The sequence below is a fragment of the Drosophila bipectinata genome, chromosome XR (genome assembly GCF_030179905.1).
Source record: "Drosophila bipectinata strain 14024-0381.07 chromosome XR, DbipHiC1v2, whole genome shotgun sequence".
Taxonomy (NCBI): Eukaryota; Metazoa; Arthropoda; class Insecta; order Diptera; family Drosophilidae; genus Drosophila; species Drosophila bipectinata.
Window position 1 is genome coordinate 16,625,931 of NC_091735.1, and position 25,792 is coordinate 16,651,722.

Sequence of the window (25,792 nt, forward strand, 5' to 3'; positions counted from 1 at the left end):
TTATCTTCAAATCATTCACTTGCAACTCACCTGAAAATAAACGAAACAAATAGAACAAGTACATGAGTACACTGAGAGAAATTGGATAAGAATATTATAGTTATTATTAAATAATATGAGTTTAAGTTTATCATAAATGGATTATTTTTAGGTTTATTTTATGAAGAAAATAAGGACTATGGTTGGTGTTATTTTTTTCTTATAAACTATTTAGTTTTTATTAATTAAAATTAATTAATGATATAATATTTATTAATATAATAATATACTCTTTTTTATTATAAAATATTTTAAAAAATTATTGATATCCCTTTAATAAAATTAATTTAAACATATTTTTTTGCAATATAAACACAAAAAGTTACCTATATTTTTCAACTTTCAACTATTTTTAAACTTTTTATTTTTCGCAGTGTATTGGCACGTTCGAGATTGCGAATTTATCGGTGTATGTGTGTGCGAGCAGCAGGCGCGTGTTTTCCATATAAAGAGGCTGCTTTGCATTGCAATTGTTGGTTATAAATTATGACCGGGCCGGCAGCTCCCAGACATGACAGATGTATAGCGGAATGGACGGTCGCGGAGGTGGGAATTGGGAGGCAAAAACCGTTTATCAGCATAAAAAAAAAATAAATAAAAAGTATAAAAAACGAACGTGGAGCAAAAGCATATTACTTAGAGGAAAAGTGCTGGACTTGATGGGGAAAATGGAAAAGGGAAATGGACGATAATTGTTGCGACAATGCCAGAATAAATCAAAACTAGTTTCCTTTTTCGTTATGTATTTGAATGGTAGAGCAAGGATAACACTATGTTCTAGAATTTATTTCAAGTTTATAAAAAAAAAAATAAAGAAATTAAACAAAATAAAGGAATTTTATAAAATATATTAAATTTAATTCAATTAAATAAAAGAAAAACAAAGAAAGCATTAAAATAATAAGGTATAATATCTGGTACTTTGAGCTGTTTTATTTCGATCCAAAATATAGTGTAAACTTTTATATATTCCTATCATACATATTAATAAATACCAATAAATAACTCAATTATACAAGTCATTATGAGAAAACTTTACCAAGAAAACTATTAATAAGTTCCTGCTGCCAATAACATTTTTTTTTTATACCCTTACAGAGGGTATTATAACACTTTCGAGATCCCCCTGCTCCGGAGCTTTGAAAAGTGCCAGGAAAGAGATGCCCAGATAGCAGAGCACCAAGATAAATATTCGAACTTGCAGAATAGGTATACGGATGTGCTACAGAAGCTACAAGAAACTACCTTAAATCATGCAAAATCACAGGCTCAAATAATTCAAAACAACAATCAAGTTGATCTACTTAACGAAAAGATATGATCTTAAGAAAACATGTGATCTCGGAAGATTAACAAATCAGCTTCGTGACGACATTGAAAAATTGCACAACATAGTAAAAGGTGCGGATGTGTCGAGAAATGAAACAAGTTTGGAAACCCAGACCATAGACGAGATTGCAGACCCTCAGAATCCGGAAAATAAAACATCGAATGTCCCAGCTTTTCCAGATCGCTGCCCACCAACCCAAAATGACAGGTGGGTCCTCGAAGGTATTCAACTTCCAGGCTCCGATCCTTTCAAAGTGTTTTGTTACTCACATGAGGAGGAAGGATCTGGGTGGATGACGGTTTATAGTAAGATCAGTTGGTCTTATGAATTCAATCGGAGCTTTGAGGAATATAGAATGGGATTCGGAGATGAAAAAACAAATGGCAACGATGAGTACTTTATTGGACTGGAAAAATTGCACCTTCTGACGAGTCGAAGGCCTCATGAGATGCTTTTCTGGTCTGTGGCTATTTTAGGATGCAACAACTTTGTTGTGGGAAATAAAAGCGAAGGGTATATGGTGAAGGCCATTGAGGGCTGCAATGAAAACAAATGGATGAGTGCTCCAATGCAGGGCACCAAGTTCTCCACCTATGATCAAGATGAGGACGGAGATCCTGATCTTAACTGGGCGGAGAAAATGGGGTTTTCCTGGTGGTTCGATTCCATGTATGTAAATTTTTCTAATATTCTAATTTTTCTTTATTTTTATTCCCATTTTTTTTAAATTATTTTTTTTTTTATAGGTACAAAACGAACATAATACTTTTTGATGCTATAACATTAATGATCCGAAGAAAAGATTAACGTAAACAAACAACCCTTCTATATGGATTTTGGGATATTAAATATGAAAAGAAAAAGAGAATTTTTGGGTTTTATTCCCAATGGAAAAAAGAAATATTAATAAATATTAATGCCATAGTCCAGCAAAATATTTATAATTTTAAGAAACTAAAACCTTTATATTTTCGCTAAAATTCGAAAAAAGGTCCTTATTTTTTTTTTGCTATTATAAACATTTAAAAATTTTTCAACTTTATTAAAAACAACTAAAAAATTAGATTTTTTACTCATTTTTTCTTTTTGTGTAATTTTTGGTAAGTGTATTTACTAAATAAGTGATGGGTTTTTATTGTAAACTCTAATGTCCCTTCACGAAAAATATTTTTTCTCAAACTAATTTTTCTAATGTCTATGACCTCTACTTCTCAAGAACCGTTCAACCATTTGGTCTCAAATTTATACAAACTCATCTTAAATGTGTTTCTCAATATTTATTTTACGAAGAAATTTTCAAAAATATTGAGATTTCCTTTGTTAATAAGGAATTTGAGTTTTTGTTAATAAGAAATTGTATCAATTGCATTTATCTTAAATAAATCACCATCAGGCAATAAATAAAATAAATTGAAGGCCATTTCCGTGCTATTTCTTTTCTCAGCCCTCGGAAGATTAATTTCCCCGAAAACGAAAGTTGGCCCCAAACTTGTACGATAAATTATAATTTAACAAAAGCACATAGAGGACTCTAATCATTGGGGGGAACTAGTTCACTTAGCGGAACTAGTTCAGCTTTGTGGCGATAATTACAAAACGCCCAAAGGGCCAGGCGTTTTTAGTACCATCGCCGCCCCCCGCAATTATTTTAATTTCCAGAAAAGGGCAACTTGTAAGTCTCATTTTGCTACTACATCTAGCCCCCTCTCTTTCGCACAGCCTATAGCCCTCCCTTTCGCACGGCCCATAGCCGCCTCTCTTTCGCGCTTTTGGGGCAACCCGCACGTGATGAGCCTGCGGCGAGTTGAAAGCCAAAAACTGTGCTTTTGTTTACCTAAAAAGTTAAGCAATTTATTATTAAGAAAAACTTTTACACCAGAACGCAAAGTGAAGGGGCGAGAGCTGGCAGGAGGGGGAGAAAGCGGGCCAAAAAGAGGGCAACGGGTAAAGGTTATGGCCCTCATGTTGTCGGCCAACAAGGAGAATTGTGTTTGATAAATAGAGAATATTAAATAAAATGCATAACAAGCTAGGCACAAAACAACAATTGAAACAAAATCTATAAAAGCAAATGGACCAAAATGGCATACGAAATAGACTAGCATTTTACTTATTTTAATTCTACATGGAATCTTATCTGGCCACACTTCTTTGGTACTGAGTTAGACGAGACCACTTGAGAATTTTAGGGCCAACTTAGTGGTAAAGAATCATGAACTAAGTTGAAACACAAATGTAAATTTTTATTTATTTTATTTTCTTTTCCTTTTAAATATTAATTAAAAAAAAAAAAAATTATTTAAATAATTTAAATTAAAATTAGATTGGGAACTTTAATTTATTAAAGTAGTTAAAGGTAGGATATACATATATCCACTTGAATTATTAAATATTTTAATAGGGATATTATCGATAAACCCTTATATTTATAGTAGTGGTCGGCACTGAATACATTGATATGATTTTAATGCATTAGTATTGGTAACGAATAGCAGAATGTAGGCTGAGAGCATGACGATTCATACTTTCTATACCTTGTGTGTGCGGGCAGCGCTTGGACAGAGAAATTTCCTATGCTCCTGGAATAGGGCCCTGCCGACCACTGATTTATAGAGAAACTATCGATAAATCGGTTTAATAATAACAAGGATTTTTTCGATTAATCGTAAAAATCCACTTTCAATAAATCGTTTTACAAATCGAAATAAAACTCACGATAATTTTGCTAAACCGGTATAAAAATCAATGTCATTCGTTCAAAGATACTGTCTGCCGAACGCTTCGCTTCAATTAGTCTAAAAATAATTATTTTATGGTTATTTATTTGTTTTTCTTTATTTATTTTTTTCTTATATTTTTAGCTAATTTATGCATCGTTGAGTTTCTATTTTAAGCTACAAAAAAATGAATCAAATTAACCAGTAACTATGTAAATCAAATGCAAGCGGAAGTGAGCAAAATCAGCGTTTCTAAATAAATGAACAAGCCTCATATAAAATTAATCAACTTGAATTGTTTGGGGTTCCCTCGCTGTTCTCTCGCTTTTCTCTATTTTTCTCAGAGATATATAAACAAAAAAAAAATAAATAAAAAGTAAAACATAAAAAACAACGCATTGAAAATAAAGTAATTCATTTCACACGGAATAAGTTTGAAAAGTTAATTGGCTTTACGTTGGCTTTTGACTGATTCTGACTATCTAGTTGTGAACTAAAAAAAATCTTAATATATTCGACTATTTAGATACTTTGCGCTTTTTTTAAAGAAATTACTCAAAAGGGAGAATTTTAGTTTTTTATGTAGACATTTATTTGAATTTAAATAAACTAAATTGTATTATACTTTTTTTGTATGTATTGTATTATTATAAAACAAGAAAGGAAAGCTAACTTCGGGCGGAGCCGAAGTTTATATACCCTTGCAGCTAAAACCGGATATATATCGCAAACATCGGATATAGTTGGCCGATCCTTATGGGAATAGGAATATATAATCCAATTTATTACAATACAAAATCTAAAAAAAGTCCCCAAAAGTTCTATCTTCAAAAATACGAAAGTTGATATTTCTACCAAATACCATTTCCGATCGTTCAGTTATATGGCATATAGGATATAGTCTATGGATATAGTCGGCCGATCCTAATGAAATTTTGTAGGTTGGATCAACTGGCCAAAACTAGAATCTGTATTAAATTCCAGCTTTCTATCTTCAAAAACACGAAAGTTGGGTCATTTCCGATCGTTCAGTTATATGGCAGCTATAAGATATAGTCGGCCGATCCTTATGAAATTTGGCATGACGTAGTGTTTTGCCAAAAATAGCTCTCATGTCAAATTTGAACTCTCTAACTCTAAAAACACCAAAGTTATACCATTTCCGATCAATCAGTTATATGGCAGCTATAAGATATAGTCGGCCGATCCGGGCCGTTCCGACTTATATACTGCGTGCAAAGGAAAGAAGGGTGTGTGCAAAGTTTCAAGACGATAGCTTTAAAACTGAGAGACTAGTTCGCGTAGAAACAGACAGACGGACAGACAGACGGACTGAACTTTGCACACACCCTTCTTTCCTTTGCACGCAGTATATAAGTCGGAACGGCCGAGATCGGCCGACTATATCCTATAGCTGCCATATAACTGAACGATCGGAAATGACCCAACTTTCGTGTTTTTGAAGATAGAAAGCTGGAACTTGGTACAGATTATATATTTGGTCAGTTGATCCGACCTACCAAATTTCATTAGGATCGGTCGACTATATCCTATAGCTGCCATATAACTGAACGATCGGAAATGGTATTTGGTAGAAATATCAACTTTCGTATTTTTGAAGATAGAAGTTTGGGACTTTTTTAGATTTTGTATTGTAATAAATTGGATTATATATTCCTATTCCCATAAGGATCGGCCAACTATATCCGATGTTTGCGATATATATCCGGTTTTAACTGCAAGGGTATGTCAACTTCGGCTCTGCCCGAAGTTAGCTTTGCTTTCTTGTTTTTCAAATAAAATAAACTGAAATCCCGCTGTATTAAAAATTCATTTAAACTTTTTCACTATTTTCTATTAGCTTTTTTTCTTTTTTGTTGGCATTTGTGAACTTTGGCTTGTATGGATTTAATCGCATTAGAGAAAATGCGCGATTTACACGGGATTTGTGAACTGAAGACCCAGGGAAAGGGCCTGCAAAGTTGTGCCGGGGCGGATAGAAATTGTATTATTGTTTTGCCACAAAATGAAGTTTATTTTTTCAACGATGCGACGCGATGCATGTGCAGAGTGCGGCTTATTGCATTATTGCATTTTGATTTCCCAGCGCTATTAGAACTATGTTAATTATGGTAATCTGTAATCTATTTGTTGTAATGCCCCCGAGGCCCAGAATTGTCGGATGATATTGTTTCCGTAATTGACTGCCGGACGGGAAACGGTGAATGTTGCAATTACGCCCACTGACCCGTATTTAATTAAATGTGCTAAGTGTTTTGGACTTTTTTTTTTATTGAATCATTAGTTGATTTTTTATTCATCTTTTGATAACTTTCTATCTCTATTATTTTAAGCATTTAAATTTTTATTATTTCTAAAAAAACTATCTAAAAACATATTCCGGTTGGTCTAATGGTATAACTATGATGATCCAAAAAAAACTGAAAAATGTCAATGTTTGCTTTATTTAATATTAGCAGTAAAATTAACTGGCTGCATTTTAATGTATTGACTGAAACCATAAGAAGCTAAGTTACAAAAGTTTCAAGCCATTCTACTTCTATGATACGACATACCACGTTTCATTAGGATAGGTCGCCTATATTGTAAAGATATTGAACGATCCGAAATGGCATTTGGTAAAAATACCAATATTGGATTTTTGAAGATGGATGTTTTGGACGTTTTTTTAAAGGTTTCAACTTAAAATTGGTTTTATAATAAAATTCTCATAACAATCAGCCAACTATATCCCATATTTGTGATTTATATCCTATCCTAACTGCAAGGGTATATCAACTTCGGCTCCCCCCTAATTTAAAGATTATAAATAATATAAAACATAAATAAAATTATTTTCAAATTTTATTATACCAAATACAAAATACATACATTAAACAAGAAAGGAAAGCTAACTTCGGGCGGAGCCGAAGTTTATATACCCTTGCAGCTAAAGTTGGGTCATTTCCGATCGTTCAGTTATATGGCAGCTATAGGATATAGTCGGCCGATCCTTATGAAATTTGGCATGTCGTATTATTTTGCCAAAAATAGCTCTCATGTCAAATTTGAACTCTCTAACTCTAAAAACACCAAAGTTATACCATTTCCGATCAATCAGTTATATGGCAGCTATAGGATATAGTCGGCCGATCCCGGCCGTTCCGACTTATATACTGCGTGCAAAGGAAAGAAGGGTGTGTGCAAAGTTTCAAGACGATAGCTTTAAAACTGAGAGACTAGTTTGCGTAGAAACAGACAGACGGACAGACGGACAGACGGACATGCTCATATCAACTCAGGAGGTGATCCTGATCAAGAATATATATACTTTATAGGGTCGGAGATGTCTCCTTCACTGCGTTGCACACTTTTGGACAAAATTATAATACCCTCTGCAAGGGTATAACAATATTGTCTTTACTTTATTTATATTGCTTATATTATATATTTGCTTTATCTTATTTGCTTTATTTGGATTATTTTTTTTAGTTTTCTTATGTTTTTTATTTTATTTATATTATTATTAATATTATAATAAACTTTCCACCACAGATTGATCTTCAGCTTGTAAAACTTTCACTTTAAAACTAACATAAACAATCCATATTGTAAATAAACTGATCAAGCTGATTGATTAATGAGTAATATCCGCATTGAAATTAGCAGAAACTGTAACTGGAACGGCTTTATTGCAACTTTTCCTTATGTTTCCCGCCATTAGCATAAAACGCCAAGGTTCTAGTCTCTGGGCTTTAAAAAATTTCATTGGCAGAAAATTGAAACCGGCTCGAGAATGGGATTCGGTTAGAGCTAGTTCGTACTAGTTTGAAAACAAAAGCTTCAACTATAGGCTGTCAGTTAGAGACCCCCATCCTAGGGGATCTATACATATATCTAGAAACTGTAAAGGTAAATATGTGGGCAAACAAAACGTGACAAATTTAATTGGGGATATGGATATGGATATGGTGAGATGTGCCCATCTACCCAGAGGTGCCCAGAACATACGTCCACGTCCGCACGCGAGTGTTCCGCCAACATTTTTTGGCCAGAGGGAGATCGAACTCGAACTCGAACTGGAACCGAAAAATAAATGCATTTTTGCAATTTTGTGAATGAGTGAGGGATATGGTTTAGCGAGAAAGCGAGATGTGGCGATGATAAAGCGAAAATTCGTGTTTGCCGCCCATCGTGACAATGCAGGCAATGATTAGCCAGCGAGGCAGGCCAACCCAACCGGCCGGACAGACAGACAGCTACTATAATAACCAAAAAGCTGGAAAAACGTAGTACGGAAAATGGAAAACAATGGCTGGGAATACGGGGAAAATGCCGGGTGCAAAACGTGAGCAACAAACAAAACAAAGTTTGCAAATTGAATTTTTCAAATGGCGATTGCTGGGGAGTTGTACCAAAATCGGCTCCCCTCCCGAGTTTTGTTCAATTTGTAATTGCGAAAATTACACGACAACGGCAAATGGAGAATAAATATGTCTCACCCATATGATATACATAACTGTTTCTACACTTGATAAATAATTAATAAAAACAAAATAAATAAAAAATAATAATAAAATAAAAATAAAAAAATTATAAAACTAATAGAAAAAAAATAATGAAAATAACAAAGAGAAAACAAATATTAATTATAATAATACTTATGTTAGGTACATGTTGGGTACAGTATTTATTATTTGGTTCGTTGATTGTAAATTTATTATAAATCATATTTTATGCATTGGAAAATTGTTAAAAAAAAAAAAAAAAACAAATTAAAAAAAGTTAAAATACTAACCAAAAAAAAAATTATTAGCTCGTTAAAAAGTTAATTAAATATGCTTTACAAGCAAATGGGAACATTTATTGTTAAACCAAAAATTAAAAAAAGTCTAAATCTATTTTTTAGAGGTTTTTTAATGTAATTGAATAATATTTTTTTTAATTGATTTTTAAGGCAATTATTACGAATAATAATTTAAATCATTGAGAAAATCACATATTATAGAAATAAAATATTTTTAGAGCTACTACAAGCTTTTCACTAAATTATTTAATTAATTTTGTTTGAAAAAAGTATCGTTTTCCGATTTAAAAACCAATTATTTAAAAGTTTTAGGTAATAAAATCATAATATAACTCTATAAACCTTAATTTTTATACAAGTAACATAAATTATATACAATTTTAAAAATCTGTGAAACCTAAAATCATTTAAAATTACAATTTTCACAATTCCCTATCACCATTCAATCAAATCTTTGAGTCTCTCGTATTTTCGCTCAGTGTGTACCTGCTTGACGTGGTCGCGCCTCTCGAACTGTATGCCCCCGGGGTTGTGATCGGCGATGCCCATCAGGTGCGGTGGCATGGAAGTCGTAGAGCTGGCAGATCTATTTACTGCCGGGCCACTGCTTGCCGGCTCGAAGTGCTCGTCCTCGCTGCTGCCGTCGGGCATGCTGGGCTGCTGCTGCATCAGCGGCGACGCAGCCGGCAGGGATATGGAGTCCACGTTGCCCTCCATCAGAGCCTCGGCGGCCTGCAGAATCGGTGGCGCAGAATTTTGCCCGCCACTGTATGGATCCGGATAGCCGGGCGAACTGCTTGACGAACTGCTTGCTCGGGGGCTGTTTAAAACGCCGGCACTCGCGCTGTTTAAACCGCTCTCATTGCTTGGCCGATTATTTAGGCCGATTTCAATGACAATTTTGTTAGATTGCTGCTGCTGCTGTTGTTGTTGTTGCTGCTGCTGCTGTTGCATCTGCAACTGCTGCATCTGACGCTGGAGGTTTTTGGGATGGGTGGCCGCCTGAATGTAGTTGAGATCGCTGCGGGACAAGTGGTGCTGCTGCAGCGTCGAGTACTGCTGCTCGACGAGGGCGGCGCGTGTCTGTGCCGCCTGGTGGCCGCCATTGGCCGCCGCCGAATCGCTTGCGACTTTTTCCCTCAGCTTGACGATGTTCGAAATGTTAATGCTATTCGTTAATGTGATGCCCGTTATGCAGACCAGTATGATGGTCAGCACGACGCCGCAGATGACAAGGGTGGGCATTCGGAAGCATTTCCGGCTGCACATGGTCCTCCTTTGCTTGGCTTTTATGGTAAAAAACGCATTCAAATCGCGTCTGGCTTTGGCTTTAACAAATCAAAGAATTCCAAAATAAAATCACAAAAAAATAATTGGCTCTAACTCGTTTAAAGTTCAGCGAATGGGTTTGCTTTCGTATGATAAGTCGCCCGCGATCGTAGCGCGTTCTTTGCGCGTTTCGCTCTGCTCGTCTGTGCAGCTGAAACGCGAATGCAGTGCCGTTAAAGTCGCATGCAAGTCGCTTGGCTAATGCAGTCGTCTGCGGCTTCCCTTGGCTCTCACTGCTTGCTTACTGCCGCGCACTCTCTCTCTCTCGCTCCCACGCTGTTTATGTCGTTCACCTTGAGAGAGAACACCGCTGCCTCAGCTGACGCCGCTGAAGCTGCGCAGCTGGGCCAAGCGGATTTGCATGATGAATTGTTGTTGTTGTTGCTGTTTGTCTTATTTATTTTAAATTTACTTTTATATTTATTTATTTTTTTTTATAGAAAAGTTTTTATTTGTTTTTCGTGAATAATAGTTGCCAGATTTTTTTACGGTTGAATTATTATTATTTTTTTTTTTTGTAGTTTTGGTTGTTGTTGGTTGTCCTTATATATTCAGATTTACTTTTATATTTATTAATTTAAATAGTGTTTGTTTTACAGTGAGACTTTTTATTTTTTTTTATTAAAGCAGAGATTATATTAAAAATAGTTTCAAGAAATCGGTTTAAGGTTTATTGTTGAATTCTATTATTGTAGTATTGAACTCTTTATTGTTCCTTAATTTTTTGTATTTTTAATAATTTTTATACTTATTTGTTATTTTATTACAGTTTTATTTTTTTATTTTTAGGTGAATAATAACCTTTTTAGCCTCTTTGTTGTTGAAGTTAGTTTTTAACTTTATATTGTTTTTTTATTTATTTTTTTTAGTATTTTCATTTTGTTTGTTGAACTTTTGTTATGTTCAATTTTTTTTAAACATTTTATCCTATTTTTTTTACAAAAAAAAACATATATTTATTTTATTTTTATTGGAATAATTATATTGAATTTTTTGATGTTGAACTTTTTCTATTTCCTAATTAAATTCACTTTTTTTCAAAATACACAAAAAACACACTGAAAAACAAACAACAACAAAAATCGTAACAAAAATGCAGCTCGTAAAATTTTTAATTTGATCTTACAGGTGCTGTTGCTGTTTTTGGAGGTGTGTCGCGAATTTATTTTTAAGTATTTTATTCATTCGGAATTCTGACCAAAAATATCTCTGAAGTTGAAAGAGCAAAAGCGAGGAAATGTATCTCAAGATTAAGAATGGGGATTTATCCACATCCCTAACGTTCTCTTAATTAATTTCTATTGCATCTTCATTAATCTATCGATTTTATTAACTTATAATTCGCCTCGCATAATGTTAATGAAATGTTAGCCACACCTTTCTCTTTTTTCTATACACATTCCCCCATCCATTCCTATTTTCTGAGCTGTTCAACCTTGACTATCCGAGGCTCTCACTTTCTATATGCGGTAATGCGTACCCTATTATACCAAAAGCTTAGACGGGAAAAATATACTCTTTTGTAGTGTCAGCTTCATGCTCTAAGAAACAGAATTTTTCGCTTAAGATTTTGAAAATAATCGATGGATACTCGATACATTTAAAATTTTATTTTATAGTTTCATTAGGCAGTTTTATTTAATAGAAACTATAACTAATTGAACCCCAATTTCATACAAGACAGGCTATAGTTGGTAGTAAAAACATCAAGTATAAGACTCTATGAAATTCCAATCGATAAATTATCGATGTATTTTATTTTCATGTAAAAATAATCTTAATAGCCTATAAGTACCAATTAGTTCTTCAAACACATATTAATACAAAGGAGAATTTAAGCTTGGTAATACGAATTCCAAATTTAAGCTCTTATGAACCATTTATCGATAAAATATCGATATTTTTTCCTTTATCTAATACAGAGTGTTTCAAGTTCTTTGTGATTTTTTTTTCTGCTTCTGTTTTCGTCGCTTTTGTGCCTTTGTGTGGAATTTCTTTTCCTTTTTTCGGAGGAGGATTTAAGCATTCATTTCATGGGATCTGCACACGCGTCTTTGGTGTTTGGGGGCGAAAATTCCGGATGGATTTTGGGGGCCGGCAAGGGGACACTTTGCGGATTTAATTGAGCCGACACGCACGCCCACACACACAGAGCAGCGACACAACCAATGGAGACTTGCGTGTGTTTGATGAACGAAAGAAATTTCATTTAATTGCATATTAACGCCTGTTGCCTAGACGAATTCCCATCTTTTATTTCCATGTGCCTTAGACTTTCTTTTGTTTTTTGGTCTAACCCTTAAATAGGCTGTATTTTTTTTTCGTCGCTATTTGTTTCAATTAATGAAGCTGCGTCTTTGTCGCTTAATTAATTCCCAAACAAAAAAAAAACAGAAAAGGGCTCTCGACACATTTTCGGGTCTGATGGTTTGTGGAGGTATATTGGCGCTTTTTGGGCATTAACGGATTACATTTTCAATTAAACATGTTGAGGCATTTCAATTAGTCGCAATTTGTGACAAATTGCTGGGCATGTGATTAGACGAAAACCATCGGAGTAGATACTAAGTGGATTTGACTTTGGAATTAACTTGTGGATTACGTTTGATTTCAAATTTAAAGCAGAATGGTCAGGGCTTTAAATATTTATTTAAAATCGAAATGAAGCTAATATATGAAGCAAGCTTGCATTCTTGGTAAATTGCAAAGTAACTACATACATCCATCAAGTATAAGAATGGAAGAAATACCAAAAAAAAGCAAGGGGGATAAAGAACCTGCAGCTGCAAGTGAAGATACACGTACTATAAGATGCGCCGCAATCTTTGGCGTTTCATCTTAATTATTTTCAACAGCTTTTCATAAAATTGCGGCTCAAGGCAAACAGCAAACAGATTGCATTACAACAAGTTGCAGTCGAGTCGTGCAGGAGCGAGCGGGATGGCCTCGCCTCGAGTGAAAGAGACGGCTGGTGCGGCAGTGAGAGAGATAGGAAGTGTTGTACATTTGATAATCGAGACGGCAGGAAGATGGCGGCGAGGCGATGGCAAACTTTATTAAATTTACGCAAGTAAATTGCAATTTATTCCCAGCTCCCTTACCTTTTCTCCCCACCCCCCACTCCGTTGGCTTTCTCTTCCTTTTATTATTCACCCTATTCCCTGGTTAACCCCCCCCTCCCCTCCCCCAACTTTTCTGTTCGCCAGAGTCGTCTTAAATTGGATGAGGCGTGCAACGGTGCGTATGCGTAATGGCCAAAGGGTTGACCAGAATAAAAAAAAAAGTTGAGTGCTAAAAAATTAATAATAAAGTGGTTCACTTTAAAAAAAATTATAATGATTTCTATTTAATTTTATATTTATTGTTTGAATTTTTTATTAGCTTATTTTTCAATTTCCAAAAATATACCAAAAGTAGGACTTAGGATTTTTAGAGCTTTTTTTACGATCTTGCGAAATTTTTAGAATTTAAGTTATAGTGTAAGTCTGCATTTTATAGTTAAGCTCTGTTTAACATTTAAAATCCCTTACTATAATACAAAAATGTTGCTAAGAAATGTTCAAAGAAACTTTTCAAAATATTTAACAATTGGATGTGTTTTAGAAATTGTTTTGATAAAAAGAAATGCCTCGATAATCTTATTAACTTTCTAAGCATTAAAGCTTACACCTCCTCACTATCTTACAAAACCAAAATATTTTTTGATACAATTTAAAGTCAATGGTATTGCATTATTAAATTAGACAGAAATCAATTAGCACTTCCTTTTTTATGCTTCCTCTTAAGGACGGATTTAATAAACAATTAATTAAACAACAAAAAAAAATAATAATAAGGAAACCAAATTTTAAAAAATAAAACTGAATTAATAAAAGAAGAATTCAATTTAAATAAATGAAATTTATGTAGTAATATGAATTCCTTTAAGTAGTTCACAAACACAAACTTGCAAATTAAGTTAACCATAAAACCCTTCTTTTCAGTCTTTTATACCCATACCATTCTCACTTAGCATTTACTTAATTAATGCCTACTTTAATACCAAATTTGTTTATGGCTTGGCCCTTTTTAGTCAATATTCAGCTTGGTTGATTATGGCTGTATTTTATTTTCCTTTGCCTGTTTTTGGGTTGCAGAGCCACCAAATTGGGCTTATTGCAACGGTCACTTGCCACAGCTGCAGCTTTGCATTTTTCACCAAAACATTTCCCTTTCCCCCTTTCCCCGAAATTTTTACGTTTTCCTTATTTTTTATTTGTACCCTGCCTGAACGCATTATTTTGTCATTTGCATTTGGCTCTGAGAAGCAAAAAAAAAATGTGTTTTTCATTTCGAAGCACGTCGAGGCTTTGGATTTCTATTTTTTTAGTATTTTTTTTGTGCTGCCTTTCCTGCTACTGCTCTGCCGGGGTTTCTGCTTTGTTCCTTCTGCCCCGAAGGCTGGGCAGATGTTTTCCTTTGGCTGCACTTCCCCAGCCCCAGAAGAGGGAAAAATTCAAATCCCAAATCCAATCCCAAGGCTCTTTTTCAGAGCATCGGTGTCCTTGGGCCAAGTCGAAGTTGCGGAGGCTTGGCTTTCTTCCTTCTTCGTTTTTTTTTGTTCCCCTCCCATTTTGGCCTGTCAAATTCCGTACAAATCGAGTTAACTTCTCGGCGCCGAAACACGAAAAGAAACACAAATTCTCATTCTGTATGCAGCCTTTGAAACGGAGAGATGCCACACTAACTAGCCAACTAACGGACTATTTTTCTCATTAGTTGTTCGGATGTAACTAGCTAATTGATTCTTTTACATTAGTACAATTATTATAAAAAATTAAATAAATTAATTAAATAATAAATTAAATTATTTAAGAAATAAAGTTTATAAAACTTGTCTCTGATACATGCATTGATTTAAACTTCAAAAAACCTACTTATAATCCGTACCATGATACAATTATATATGATCATGATCCGTACAATAATAAAGAAATTTCTTCCAACCGATATATCGATATGTGTAAATATTTTTTACAATTTTACAAGTTTAAATATATCGATAAAGTATTTCGTGTCATATATTTGAATAACTATGATACGCTCCTAAAAAAACTATTCTCGAAACTTTTCAAAAATCCAAGCATAAAAAATACATGTTTATAATTCATTATTTTACTTATACTTCTTTCTTTTAATATTTTTATAATAATTTTATTCTTCTTGATAATAATCGATTTAAAAAAACAAAAAAGGAATGAAAAATATCGATATATTCTTAAAATATTGATTTTTTGGTTATTTACTCAATCAATAATGAAATTGAATATTTACAACAAATAAATATTTACAATTATCTAAGTTATCAAAAAAATATCGAGCTTTAATCGCAATATAATCTAAGCAATCTAAGCTTTGATAGCTTACATCGATTCGATTAATCGCCGAAAATATCGATTTTTAATCGCCTTAGAATATTGTCAAATATTAATTAGTTTTCCAGCTTCCAAACCACATTTTTGAAAAGAGTTTTAAAAAACAATGTTCTTCTATTAATAATGTTCATAAAAGTATATGTCATGTGTTTCTCGTGAAAAACTTTCTTATTTTCCGAAAGCGATGTTATCTTTTCTTTGCGATATACGCTGACTGGCCTCGTGCCCTATGCCGAGTTTCACTTTATTCCTCAGTCGGATTTTCCCGCACCGAGCCTTCCGGCTAAATCAACAAACAAACTGCGACATCATCCGCATCGTACATCCGCATCCGAATTCGCGTGCCCTTGCAACCTGTCTCTAATTAGTGGAACTATTTGCCCAGCTCCTCCCCCCCTTGGCCGGTTCTCAGTGCAGTTTCTTTGGCAGCGACCCCCTTTTTCGGCAGCGATAATTATGCGCGCCCGAGATTGAAGGGTTCTCCTGAAGATGTTGACCAAATTATTTCACTTGCAAGGTGATTAATTGTGTTATTTTTTTGTACGCGAACCGCCTTTGTTGCAAATTTTTCTATTTATTTTAATTATTTTCTCGGTTCAGTGAGTTGTCCCCTGGATAGAGACAAATAAGAGGAGGCTTTGTGCCTCTTTCGTTTGGCCATTTGTTTATTGACGTTTGTCTGTCGACAAGATTAATAAATGTTTTCCCTTTTTGGCCTGCTTTCCGGAGCAGAGAGTGAGAAATAGCCATGCTCTGTATTATCTGACAGCTAAAATGAGGGAATCAGAAAGTCAATTATGAAATAATTTCATTATAAATGGAACTGGCAACGTTATTGATATTCAAAGATATTCAAAGAAGCATATTTTAGCTAAGAGCTCTTGTTGTTTAAAGGCAAGTATTAATAGCAAATTTATTTGCTTTGAGCAATTGACTTTCAACGTTCTGATGGGTATGGCACGTGACGGTGACAGGACAAGCGAAAGGACTCTGTCATCAGAGCTACCTTTTAGTCCTTTTAGCCTAACCACCGTCCAGCACTCCCGAAGTCCAGCAGCTGCTGTTGTTTTTATTTCCCTGCAGTGCATTCGGGGCGTATACGTAATGTGCCCTGCTGGGCCGCACACAAGTCCTATTTTCTTCCCATTTTCCCCGCTTTTCTGCGTGTGCATGTTCACTGTACAGTCTACACAGTGTGTACTGTGTGCTGTGTGTGGTGTGTGCGGTTTTAAAAGCCAAACAAAAGGACAAGGACAGGCAATGAGCAGTAAGCAGCCCGTCTATTGCAGGCACTTTGAATTATTAAAACTGCACCACAAGGATAACAATAACAAGAGCAGAAAGAATCTAAAGCCCCGTGTATCCTGTGCGAGAACGAGCGAGTGTCCTTTGTGTCGTGTTTTGTGCATTTGACAACACAAGAATAAAGACACAGGACATTGCTAAAAATGTTCCATAAAATATTTGGCAAAGAAAAATGAACATTGAATGGAAATTGATGAATGATTTGTCATTTATTTAATAATGTGGAATTAATTTAATTCTTAAATGGTCTTCTTTCATAAACTCTTTTCTGAAAAGAATTTTTAAGAAAAGAAAAAGGCTAAAGTTTCAGTGAAATCGATGGGAAAACTTAATTAGTCAATGCCAACTGTTGACAACGAAATTCCAAAATCAAAGCCAGAAATCGAACGGCGACAGTCGAAGGATCACCAGATGCAGTTCTGCAGTTTGTAGTTGGTAGCTGGTTGGTCCTTCGAGAGCAAGATACAAGATACAATAAAAAGGGAGATGGCAGCTTGCCAGGACATGTTTAGTGCCCATAAAGAGAAGCCTTCAACACACACCCGAACACACACATTTTATTCAGGTGGTGCTGCTGCGTCATGACTTTCTACATTTATGTATGTATGCGTGTGTCTGTGTCTGCTATGTGTGTCTGTGCTGGCGAATAAATAATTTAGCATACTTTGCTGCGCCTCTCAGGCTCCTATTTTTTTCCTATTTTTACTATGCATTCAAATGCATAAACGTAGGGCTGCCTGTATTCAATGTTACAAATTGATCAGCCCTGAAGGGCTCTAAGAAAGGTATGTTGCACAAAACAAATGCATTTCCAATAAAAGTTCGATACCTCTTATTGATAACAGTTAAGAGTTTTGTAAGTTTTATTGAAATATTAGGTTTTAAAACATTGTACCCCATAGCATTGATTATAAATTGTATTTATGGATTATTATCAATAATCTGATAGTTTTCTAAAAATATCAGGATGTTTGAGAACCTTTTTATCAATAATTGTAAAAAGTTTGGTAGCATTTATTAAAATTTAAGCTTAAAAAGCATTGAACTCGATTTGAAATGGTATTTATCGACACTTATCGATAATTAGATTGCAAGAAAAGTGAGTTTTTCTTTTTTCTTTTTATTAATAATTGTAAAAATTTTGGTAGTTAGTATTAAAATTAAAGCTTCGAAAGCGTTGAACTCGAATCAAAATTATATTTATCGACTTTTATCGATAGTTACTTTGTAAAAAATAAAATAGCTTTCATAAAATTAATGGTGCTTAAGGACATTTTATAAAGAATAGTAAATATTTGTTTTATTCATATTTCAATTAAACATTTTAAAACATTACAACACGTTTATAAATTATAGTTATCTACTCTTATCGATAGATACTTTGTTTCATAAAACGTGCTTCTAGAATTGTAAGAATAGCATCACCATTGTGGAATATTATTAGAAAAGAAAATCAAGATCTTTTAAGGTCTTATATAAAACAGAGTATTTAAATTGTGTCTATCGATACTTCTCGATATTTATTTTGATTCAAATCCCCTTTCAAAACCCTAAAAATTGACCACCACACCTCTGTTATTTTATCCAATCAGATTTTGTATCAAAACCTAATATGCAAAACTTAATTCTCACAAAATGTAGAATGACAGTTATTTGATTGTCACATTTATCGATTGATCCTTTAATATAGTAGACAAGCTGAAAGTAGCTTCTGCATTTAGCCTTAGATGTCAACCAGTAGCATAAAGTAGCATTTTTATTATTCTGACTTATTACTTTTGGCAACCCTTTTAAAGTGACGATGAAATGGAATCTGCTCTATTACTTTCTTTCCTAGCTTTTGGAATGGCAACTTTTGCAACCTTCTCGCTTAATTGCATTTCGGTTGTCCACCACCCTCCTTTTTTACACAAAAAGAAATACTGTAAGCCTCAGTTTACCCGAAAAAGATTTAATTTCATTTTGGTTTACACTCCACATACCGAATAACATTTTCAAACATTGACAAGTCTGATGGGTTTTGAGTGAAATATTAAACATGATGGGGGATATTGGAAAGGATTTGTTTCCTGTGCCAGGACCTTTTTAAAACAAAACGTACACAAGCTACGGGGGAAAAAGAAAAACCGCATTTTGCTTCAATTGTTGGCTGACAAAATGGATTGTCTGTGTTGGCCGCATCTGACTTTGGCAGTCTTTTACAAGAACTACACAAAAAAAAGGACAATAAAACCAATAGAAAGAGATGTCCAGAGCGGGTATAAAAGAGACAGATTGAGCTGGCCAGAGCGAGATAGGGCACAAGAGGCATCAATTTTGTTGACTGCCGACAAAAAGGACAGTTTTTCCCAATCCCGTTCCCCCCCAAAAACTAACGAAAATGTAACGAAATAAAACTAGATTTTGCAATTAAAATGCAACATCTGACTTGACTCTTAGCGTTAAAGAAGGACAGGGCCTGGGAGGTGGGAAAGAGACGGCTACAATGGAGACTACGAGGAAAAGTTTTGCGGCAAAAAGTCAGCAAATGATTTTTACAATTTGCTTTCCAATGCAGTTACAGTAAAAAAAATAAATAAAATTAAAAACCCTATATAATATGTAGGAATAAATACACTATCCATTAATTTTCATATTAAAGATTTAAAATTTAAGAATATGGCTTAAAAAAAAAAGTAAATTAGAAACTGGAATTATTTTATAACTCTTATAATATTATCTAATTTTTTACAGTGTATGTCGCCATAAAAAAGTTTGTAAGGCCGTCCTGGAATATAAAAAAAAGGCAAAACAGACAGCATAAAAACAAAAACAAAAACAACCGCAAAAGTACAGGTAAGAAACAGCAGCTAAAAAAAAAGGGTATCACACTGCCACGCCCCCTTTTTCTTCCGCCTCTTCTTTGCATGACCAATAAATTGTTTGTTTTTGTTTTTTTTTTTCCGTGTTTTTTGTTCTCCGTTTTTATCCAACAGGCGGCGCCACAAGAATTATGGCTGGACACAAGAAAAGGCGTGGAAAGCCCAATGAATTATTAATCAACAAGACAAAAAAAACGAAAGAATAGAAAGAAAGCAGAACAAAAAAGTGCAAAAAAAAAGGAGAGCCAGGAGTGGAGGAAGTGAATAAATGGAGAAGGTGAAACCTTCCATCAAAATAAAAACAAAACAAAAATCCTACAAGAAAATAAAAAGAGAAGCTGCCATAAAAAATAACAGGACTCTTTTTTTTAAGCCCAAAGCTACGGGGAAAGAAAAGGCTTCAAATGTCCTTCAAAGGATTTTACTTTTGTTCGTACAAAAATTAATGATGCTGCAAAATGGTATTTAATATTTATATATTTTTATGATGGCTTTTGAAGATTTTTAATTTAAATATATTCTTCTGGTTTTTGTCAGCCAAAAAGTAGGCTTTGAAATATTTATTTCTCAAGATTTCAATAGACGCTAAAGGACATAACTTTATTTGGTGATGAAAATTAAGACAAAAATCTTAAATCTTTTAAATTTAAAATGAAGTTCTTAATTTTTCAAGCCCAAAAGTAGTCCCTTAAGTCTTTACTTTATAAGTTTTTATTCTTTCTATCAAAACGTATGAGTGAATAAATTGCTCGCTGGGTGGGTGGCTGACTTGTTGGGTGGTTTGGTTCAAGTTCTCGTCAAATGTCGGGGAAAATGAGGAAAATGTTGGGGCAGGTCAACGGCAGTCATCGCCGAAAGAAAGAGATAGCACTCTCGGAGAACAGACAGAGATGGGTTGAGAAAAGCGAGTTGTTTGACAAGTTCTTCACCATTTGGCTGGGAATTTCTTCAAATTCCTCGTTATCTCTGACTAGAACTTTACTTCTCCTACCCTTGTTTTTGTTGTCCCTTTTGTAGATTTATCCTTTTTGTAAACAGAAAAAAATAGTTGCATATAAAAAAAAAACATTTTAAATTAATTTATATCCAAACAAACCAAAAAAGTTTAGAAAAATTGTATTTTTTTAATATAAAGGAAAAATTAAATATTGAAACTAACATTGATTTCATTGGGAATTTTTGACTAAATAATAGTTATCATAATAATAATAAAATTCATTGAAATAAGCTCATTATGAAAAATAAATTAAAGGAAAGAATCAAAATATAATCGAATTATTTAACTGAATTAATCGAAATATAATTATTCGATATTATTATCGAATTATATCGAAACAATATAACGGCAATTTCATTAAACTAACTATCGAAACAATTTTACTTTAAAACTTCCTCTGAACTAAATTCTCAAATATGCTATAATTTAAATTATAATACTAAATTTAAAATCCGTTAAATAAAGTTTCATCTTATAAGCAACATAAATCGCTAAAACAACTCCTATAAACTCTTCTTATAGCACACATTTTCCCAGTGCACATATGCTGCATGTCAGCATCAAGTAGATGGTCCTGGTCTAGCCTGGGCCTTAGCTTTTCTCTACTTTTTCTCCATTTCTCCATCGCTTTTCTCTCCGCTCCCGTATCACCGCTTAAGTGCACTCGAGTTGCCTGTAAACAAACACATGACTTTGCCCCCAAAGGGGCCAAGGGGTGGCAAGGAGGAAGCTGCTGTTAAAAAAAAAGAGATATTTTCTATAAAAAAATAAGGGTTTCGGGGGTGGCCAGAGATTGGAAGGTTGGCTGAGAACATGATACGCTTTTGTCTAGCCTCAAATGCGTTGCCAGAGCCAGAGCGGAGAAAGATGCTTAAAGATGCACTTTGGACTAAACGTAAGGGAAGAGCGCTCAGAAACATATAAAAAATAAAATAGGAAGGCTTGGAAAACAAATTATCTTTATTCTTTCCACATGAAATGCAGTGAAAACCATCTGCTGGAAAATTTCTTCATCAGAATCGCATTCCGATATCCCTTTCACATTTATTCTTTATCAATATTTATGTGTTTCGGTTCGTCAATTTTATGAAAAGAGATGAGATTCAAAGAGGATGTTTTGTGTGAATGTATCATACCCGATACCCTTTATTCTTCATACAAGACATAGCGAATGTTTAGGAAAGGTCTATGATCAAAGAATAGGAAAGATTGAGGAATATAGGAAATTTGTAACTAATTTACTCAAATACTTCACTCTATTTTTCAATTCGGTTAAAGTTACGTTTTTTTTCAAGTTTTATGAAGAAGTAAGATACAGGGGCAAGATACAGTCAAGTATTGTGACTATATGATACCCGGTACTCTTTATTATTTTCACAAAATATGTAAAGAATAGGTTTCATTTCATAAAAGGCAAATATATATAAATAATCAAAGCATAAAATTTTAATAAATTCAAAAATCTCCTCTATGTTCCAAAAATTATAGATACAATAATTGCCGGCACCAGCATTTTAAACTTGTATGTATCTTTCAAATGAAAAATAAATAAAAAGAAGCAAGCATTTATGTTTAAATGAAATAACTCCCTGAAGTTTATTAACATTTTTGGGACTTCAATTCCATTGTCACATTCTTGACAGAAAAGTATTCAGGCGAGCATTTATACTTTAATTAAAATTCCCATTGAAAGGCAGACTTCTGTGGGGTTTTAATCTAGATCTCTTGGCCAAAAATTTGAAAGGGTTCTCCCCATAGAAACGACTTCCTTCATTTTCACTAATTTTCACCCATTTTCCCAGGCCGCTCCTTTGATTTTTCCCGCATTTTTTAGCGCTGTCTTCCTTCACTGCCTGGTTATTATGTTGCTCAAGTGAAAAATGACGCATTATGCGTTACTTTCAATGTATGAGTGTGTGGGGAAACAAGTCTGTCGGTGTGTGTGTGTTTGGGTGTGAGAATCTGTGTAGTCAAATGTAACCCCTTGTGGCCACACACACACATGAAAAAAAAAACAACACAAACATCCATAAAAACACAAGACCCATACAGAGTTTGTCTAGGACCGAGATTTTTATGCGAAAATTTCAACGTGTTTTTATTTTCGTACATTTCATAGCGCTATCTCCCTTGCACAGCTCCCCTTCCCGCTTCCTCCAAGCCTTTTTTTATGCAGTTTTTTTTTATTTACTGCCGCTGCAAAAATTTGCGCGTGTAAAGAATTTTTCTTTTCGCCTGCTGCGCGAATTTTGGATTTAGTTTTAGCTCTTATTTATATATATATATATATATATATATATATATTTCTGGCATTTTGTTTTCGACACCATGCTGGGAGTCCCCAGTTCCCAGTTCCCCTACATATACATTTTTTTGTATTATTACTCAAGAGGTTTGCACGCCATATTCAAAGTTATTTCCCACTTACTCCCCGTGTCACATAATTTTTAATGGAATTTCACTTGATTAAAATCTGAGCAATTTTTAGCATAATTTATGAACAATTTTTATAAAGAATATATGTTTTGGAATTTAAAAAGCTTATAAAGTCAAGCGACTATATTTTATTTATGGATATTTGGGAGTAATATAGAAAATCTTTTGTTTTTTCAGACTTCAAATTATTTTAGAAATATTTAAAAACTTTTCCACCAAAACCTTCAAGAAAATATCCTTTCATTTGTCTATATATATATATATATATATACTATATATATACTATATATACTGTTTAAAATCATTTAACAATTATCTATCTTATTTTTGTCACATATTTTTTATACAAAAAAGGACCTAAAAACAAGATGGTGTCATGAACACATTGCACTTCCGCTTCCGGTTCGCCAACGTGGCCACAATTAATGGCCAAGCAAACAATAAGTTGGCCTTCCTTCTCTTCTGGCCACAAAAACAACAGCAACTGTTTCTTTTACTTGTTATTTGTTTTTATTTTTGTTTAATTTGTTAGTGGAGAAAGTACAAGGGCAGCAATTAATAGAAAATAGCTCTTGGTTATTGAGATTTTTGTCAGTTTTAAGACATAATTTGTCAAAAATGAATCAAAGTAGTTGGCATAAGTGAGTTTAAATATTTTGCTTCTTTTTGTAATAAAAAGAATTAAACAAATAACGTAGTTTTAAGAAATAAACAGATCTTTTGGATTATGCATTTTTTTACTATTGTTAGATTTAGTGAAACAATGATTTCATTTATATATTTAAGATTCAATGATTATACGATTGGGACAACTTTATTTAATGTATGTTTTATTTTATTTTTTTTAAATGAAATTTTGTTTTGGTTTTTAAATATTAAATAAACGAAAATTAATAAAAATCATAATCTTTTAATACATTAACTTAAAAAAAAATGCATAAGACTGGATACTTAAAAAAACCTATAATGTATACAATTTTCGTCATATTTGTTTATATATTTTCAAAATCGCAAAATATTTTGCTAAAAATCCCAAAAACTCTAGTTTATTTAATTTAATATAAAACCACCTCAACTTTTTCCAAATAACTTTATTTTTTCATCTTAAAAATTTTTATATTTTTAAGACCAATTTATTATTTATTATTATATTCGATTAAAAATATATCAAATTTTATATTTTATATATTTATTTAAAACATTTTTAGAAAATCGTCTATTTTGCATAAATTTGTTAAATTTTTATTATAAATTAATATTAATATTATATGTTATTTCTTTTGATTTTATATTTGTAAAAAGTTTTCGACTTTCTTTTGGCTGCTAATTATTTTGAAACAATTGCGGAGTAATTACAAAATTAGGCAGCCAAGCCTGACAATGTATCTGCGGAATCTGCAGTTTCAGTTGCAGCGGCAAGTGCCGCAGTAGCAGTTGCAGTTTCAGTTGCAGTCACCTGCAGCAGGTGCAGCCTTGAACACAAACACCAAACAACAAAACAGACAAAAAAAAGAAAAACACACGCGTTCCGCAGGATGCGTAAGCGGCAGCGTAAATAAACCGAGCCGAAAATACGTGGCGTATACGTGATGTTACGAGTTTCGTTGCGAATGCGTGCCGTGCCGTGCCGTACCGTGGCGTTGCGTATACGACATGTGGCGCGGCCCAAACAACAAAAAGGAGTTGACGCTTCCAGCGCAGGCGAGACATTAAACGCGCCAGAGCCAAATGGCAACAGAAGAAGCCCAAGTTGGGAAGCAGACGCCGCCGCAGCAGCAGCCGCAGTAGCAGCAGCAGTGGCAGTAGAAGCAGAAATTTTAGCAGCGCAGCCAGACAGTTTGGCGTAGGCACCTCTATAGGCGAGGGCCCTTCCCCCTGGCGAACGCCCCTGAAATACTCCTCCAATCCCGGCCCAGCCGAAGGACCTCGGCTGCAGCTCGGTGCGGCCGAGTCCCGAAACGAAACAGAGCCGAGCCGAAGCGAACCGAAATCGAAATCGAAATCCAAACCGACTGCAAGTCGAGAGCTGTCGAAGGAGAAACACTGGGGATTTTGACGATTCTTTTGAACAACGAAGTTCAAATACTCTTTTTTTTATTGCAGTTTTTATTTTTTATCATTTCAAAATTATGGCAAAAATAAAATCAATTTTTGTTCCAAACATTTATTCCTTTTTTTCAATTATTATTTGTTAATAAATAAATAATGCTTTTTACTCATAAATTTGTTTTTTTATAAATCAAGATATTTCTAGCTTAACTTTTACTCTTAATCGTAGATCTATTTTAAAGATTTTTGAAAATTCCTTCAATATAAATACATTTGTAGCATCCGCAAAAAATGTATAGAAGACAAAACAAGTACAATTTTCAAAACACCCTTTGAAACTTACTGTTCATCTGAAGTCCCACACTCTTCCTCTCCAAAACAAAACCACATGCCAAGCAATTCTTTTTGGCGCCAAAAAATTGTGCATAAGCTTCGGAAAGCTTTCCACATCGCGAAGCTTTTGAGGAAAAGTTTGGCACTGCCGCGGAACAAAGTGGAAATGGAACAA

The 25,792-nt window shown here is 33.9% G+C and overlaps 2 protein-coding genes across 5 annotated transcripts in view; both read right to left on the bottom strand.

The window, feature by feature from the left end:
* LOC138927753 (tyrosine-protein phosphatase 3-like) lies at nt 1-25,155 on the bottom strand. 2 transcript variants are annotated; one of them, XM_070282978.1, is made up of 2 exons: nt 9,380-11,253; nt 1-30 (listed from the first exon to the last, which is right to left on the bottom strand). In XM_070282978.1, exons 1-2 carry the CDS (start codon nt 10,160-10,162, stop codon nt 16-18), a joined length of 798 nt encoding a protein of 265 aa, XP_070139079.1. In that variant the 5' UTR covers nt 10,163-11,253; the 3' UTR covers nt 1-15. The 2 variants fall into 2 exon arrangements, with proteins under 2 accessions (XP_070139079.1, XP_070139078.1); XM_070282977.1 differs by lacking the exon at nt 1-30 and adding an exon at nt 24,869-25,155 and having other exon boundaries at nt 9,055-11,149.
* The window catches only part of alpha-Man-Ia (alpha-Mannosidase class I a), a 73,523-nt gene that overhangs the window by 39,416 nt on the left and 8,315 nt on the right, over nt 1-25,792 (bottom strand). The window lies entirely within an intron of this gene.

What these genes read in the sequence shown, in the direction of transcription:
- LOC138927753 (XM_070282977.1), bottom strand. Translation starts at nt 10,162, where the DNA reads ATGTGCAGCCGGAAATGCTTCCGAATGCCCACCCTTGTCATCTGCGGC.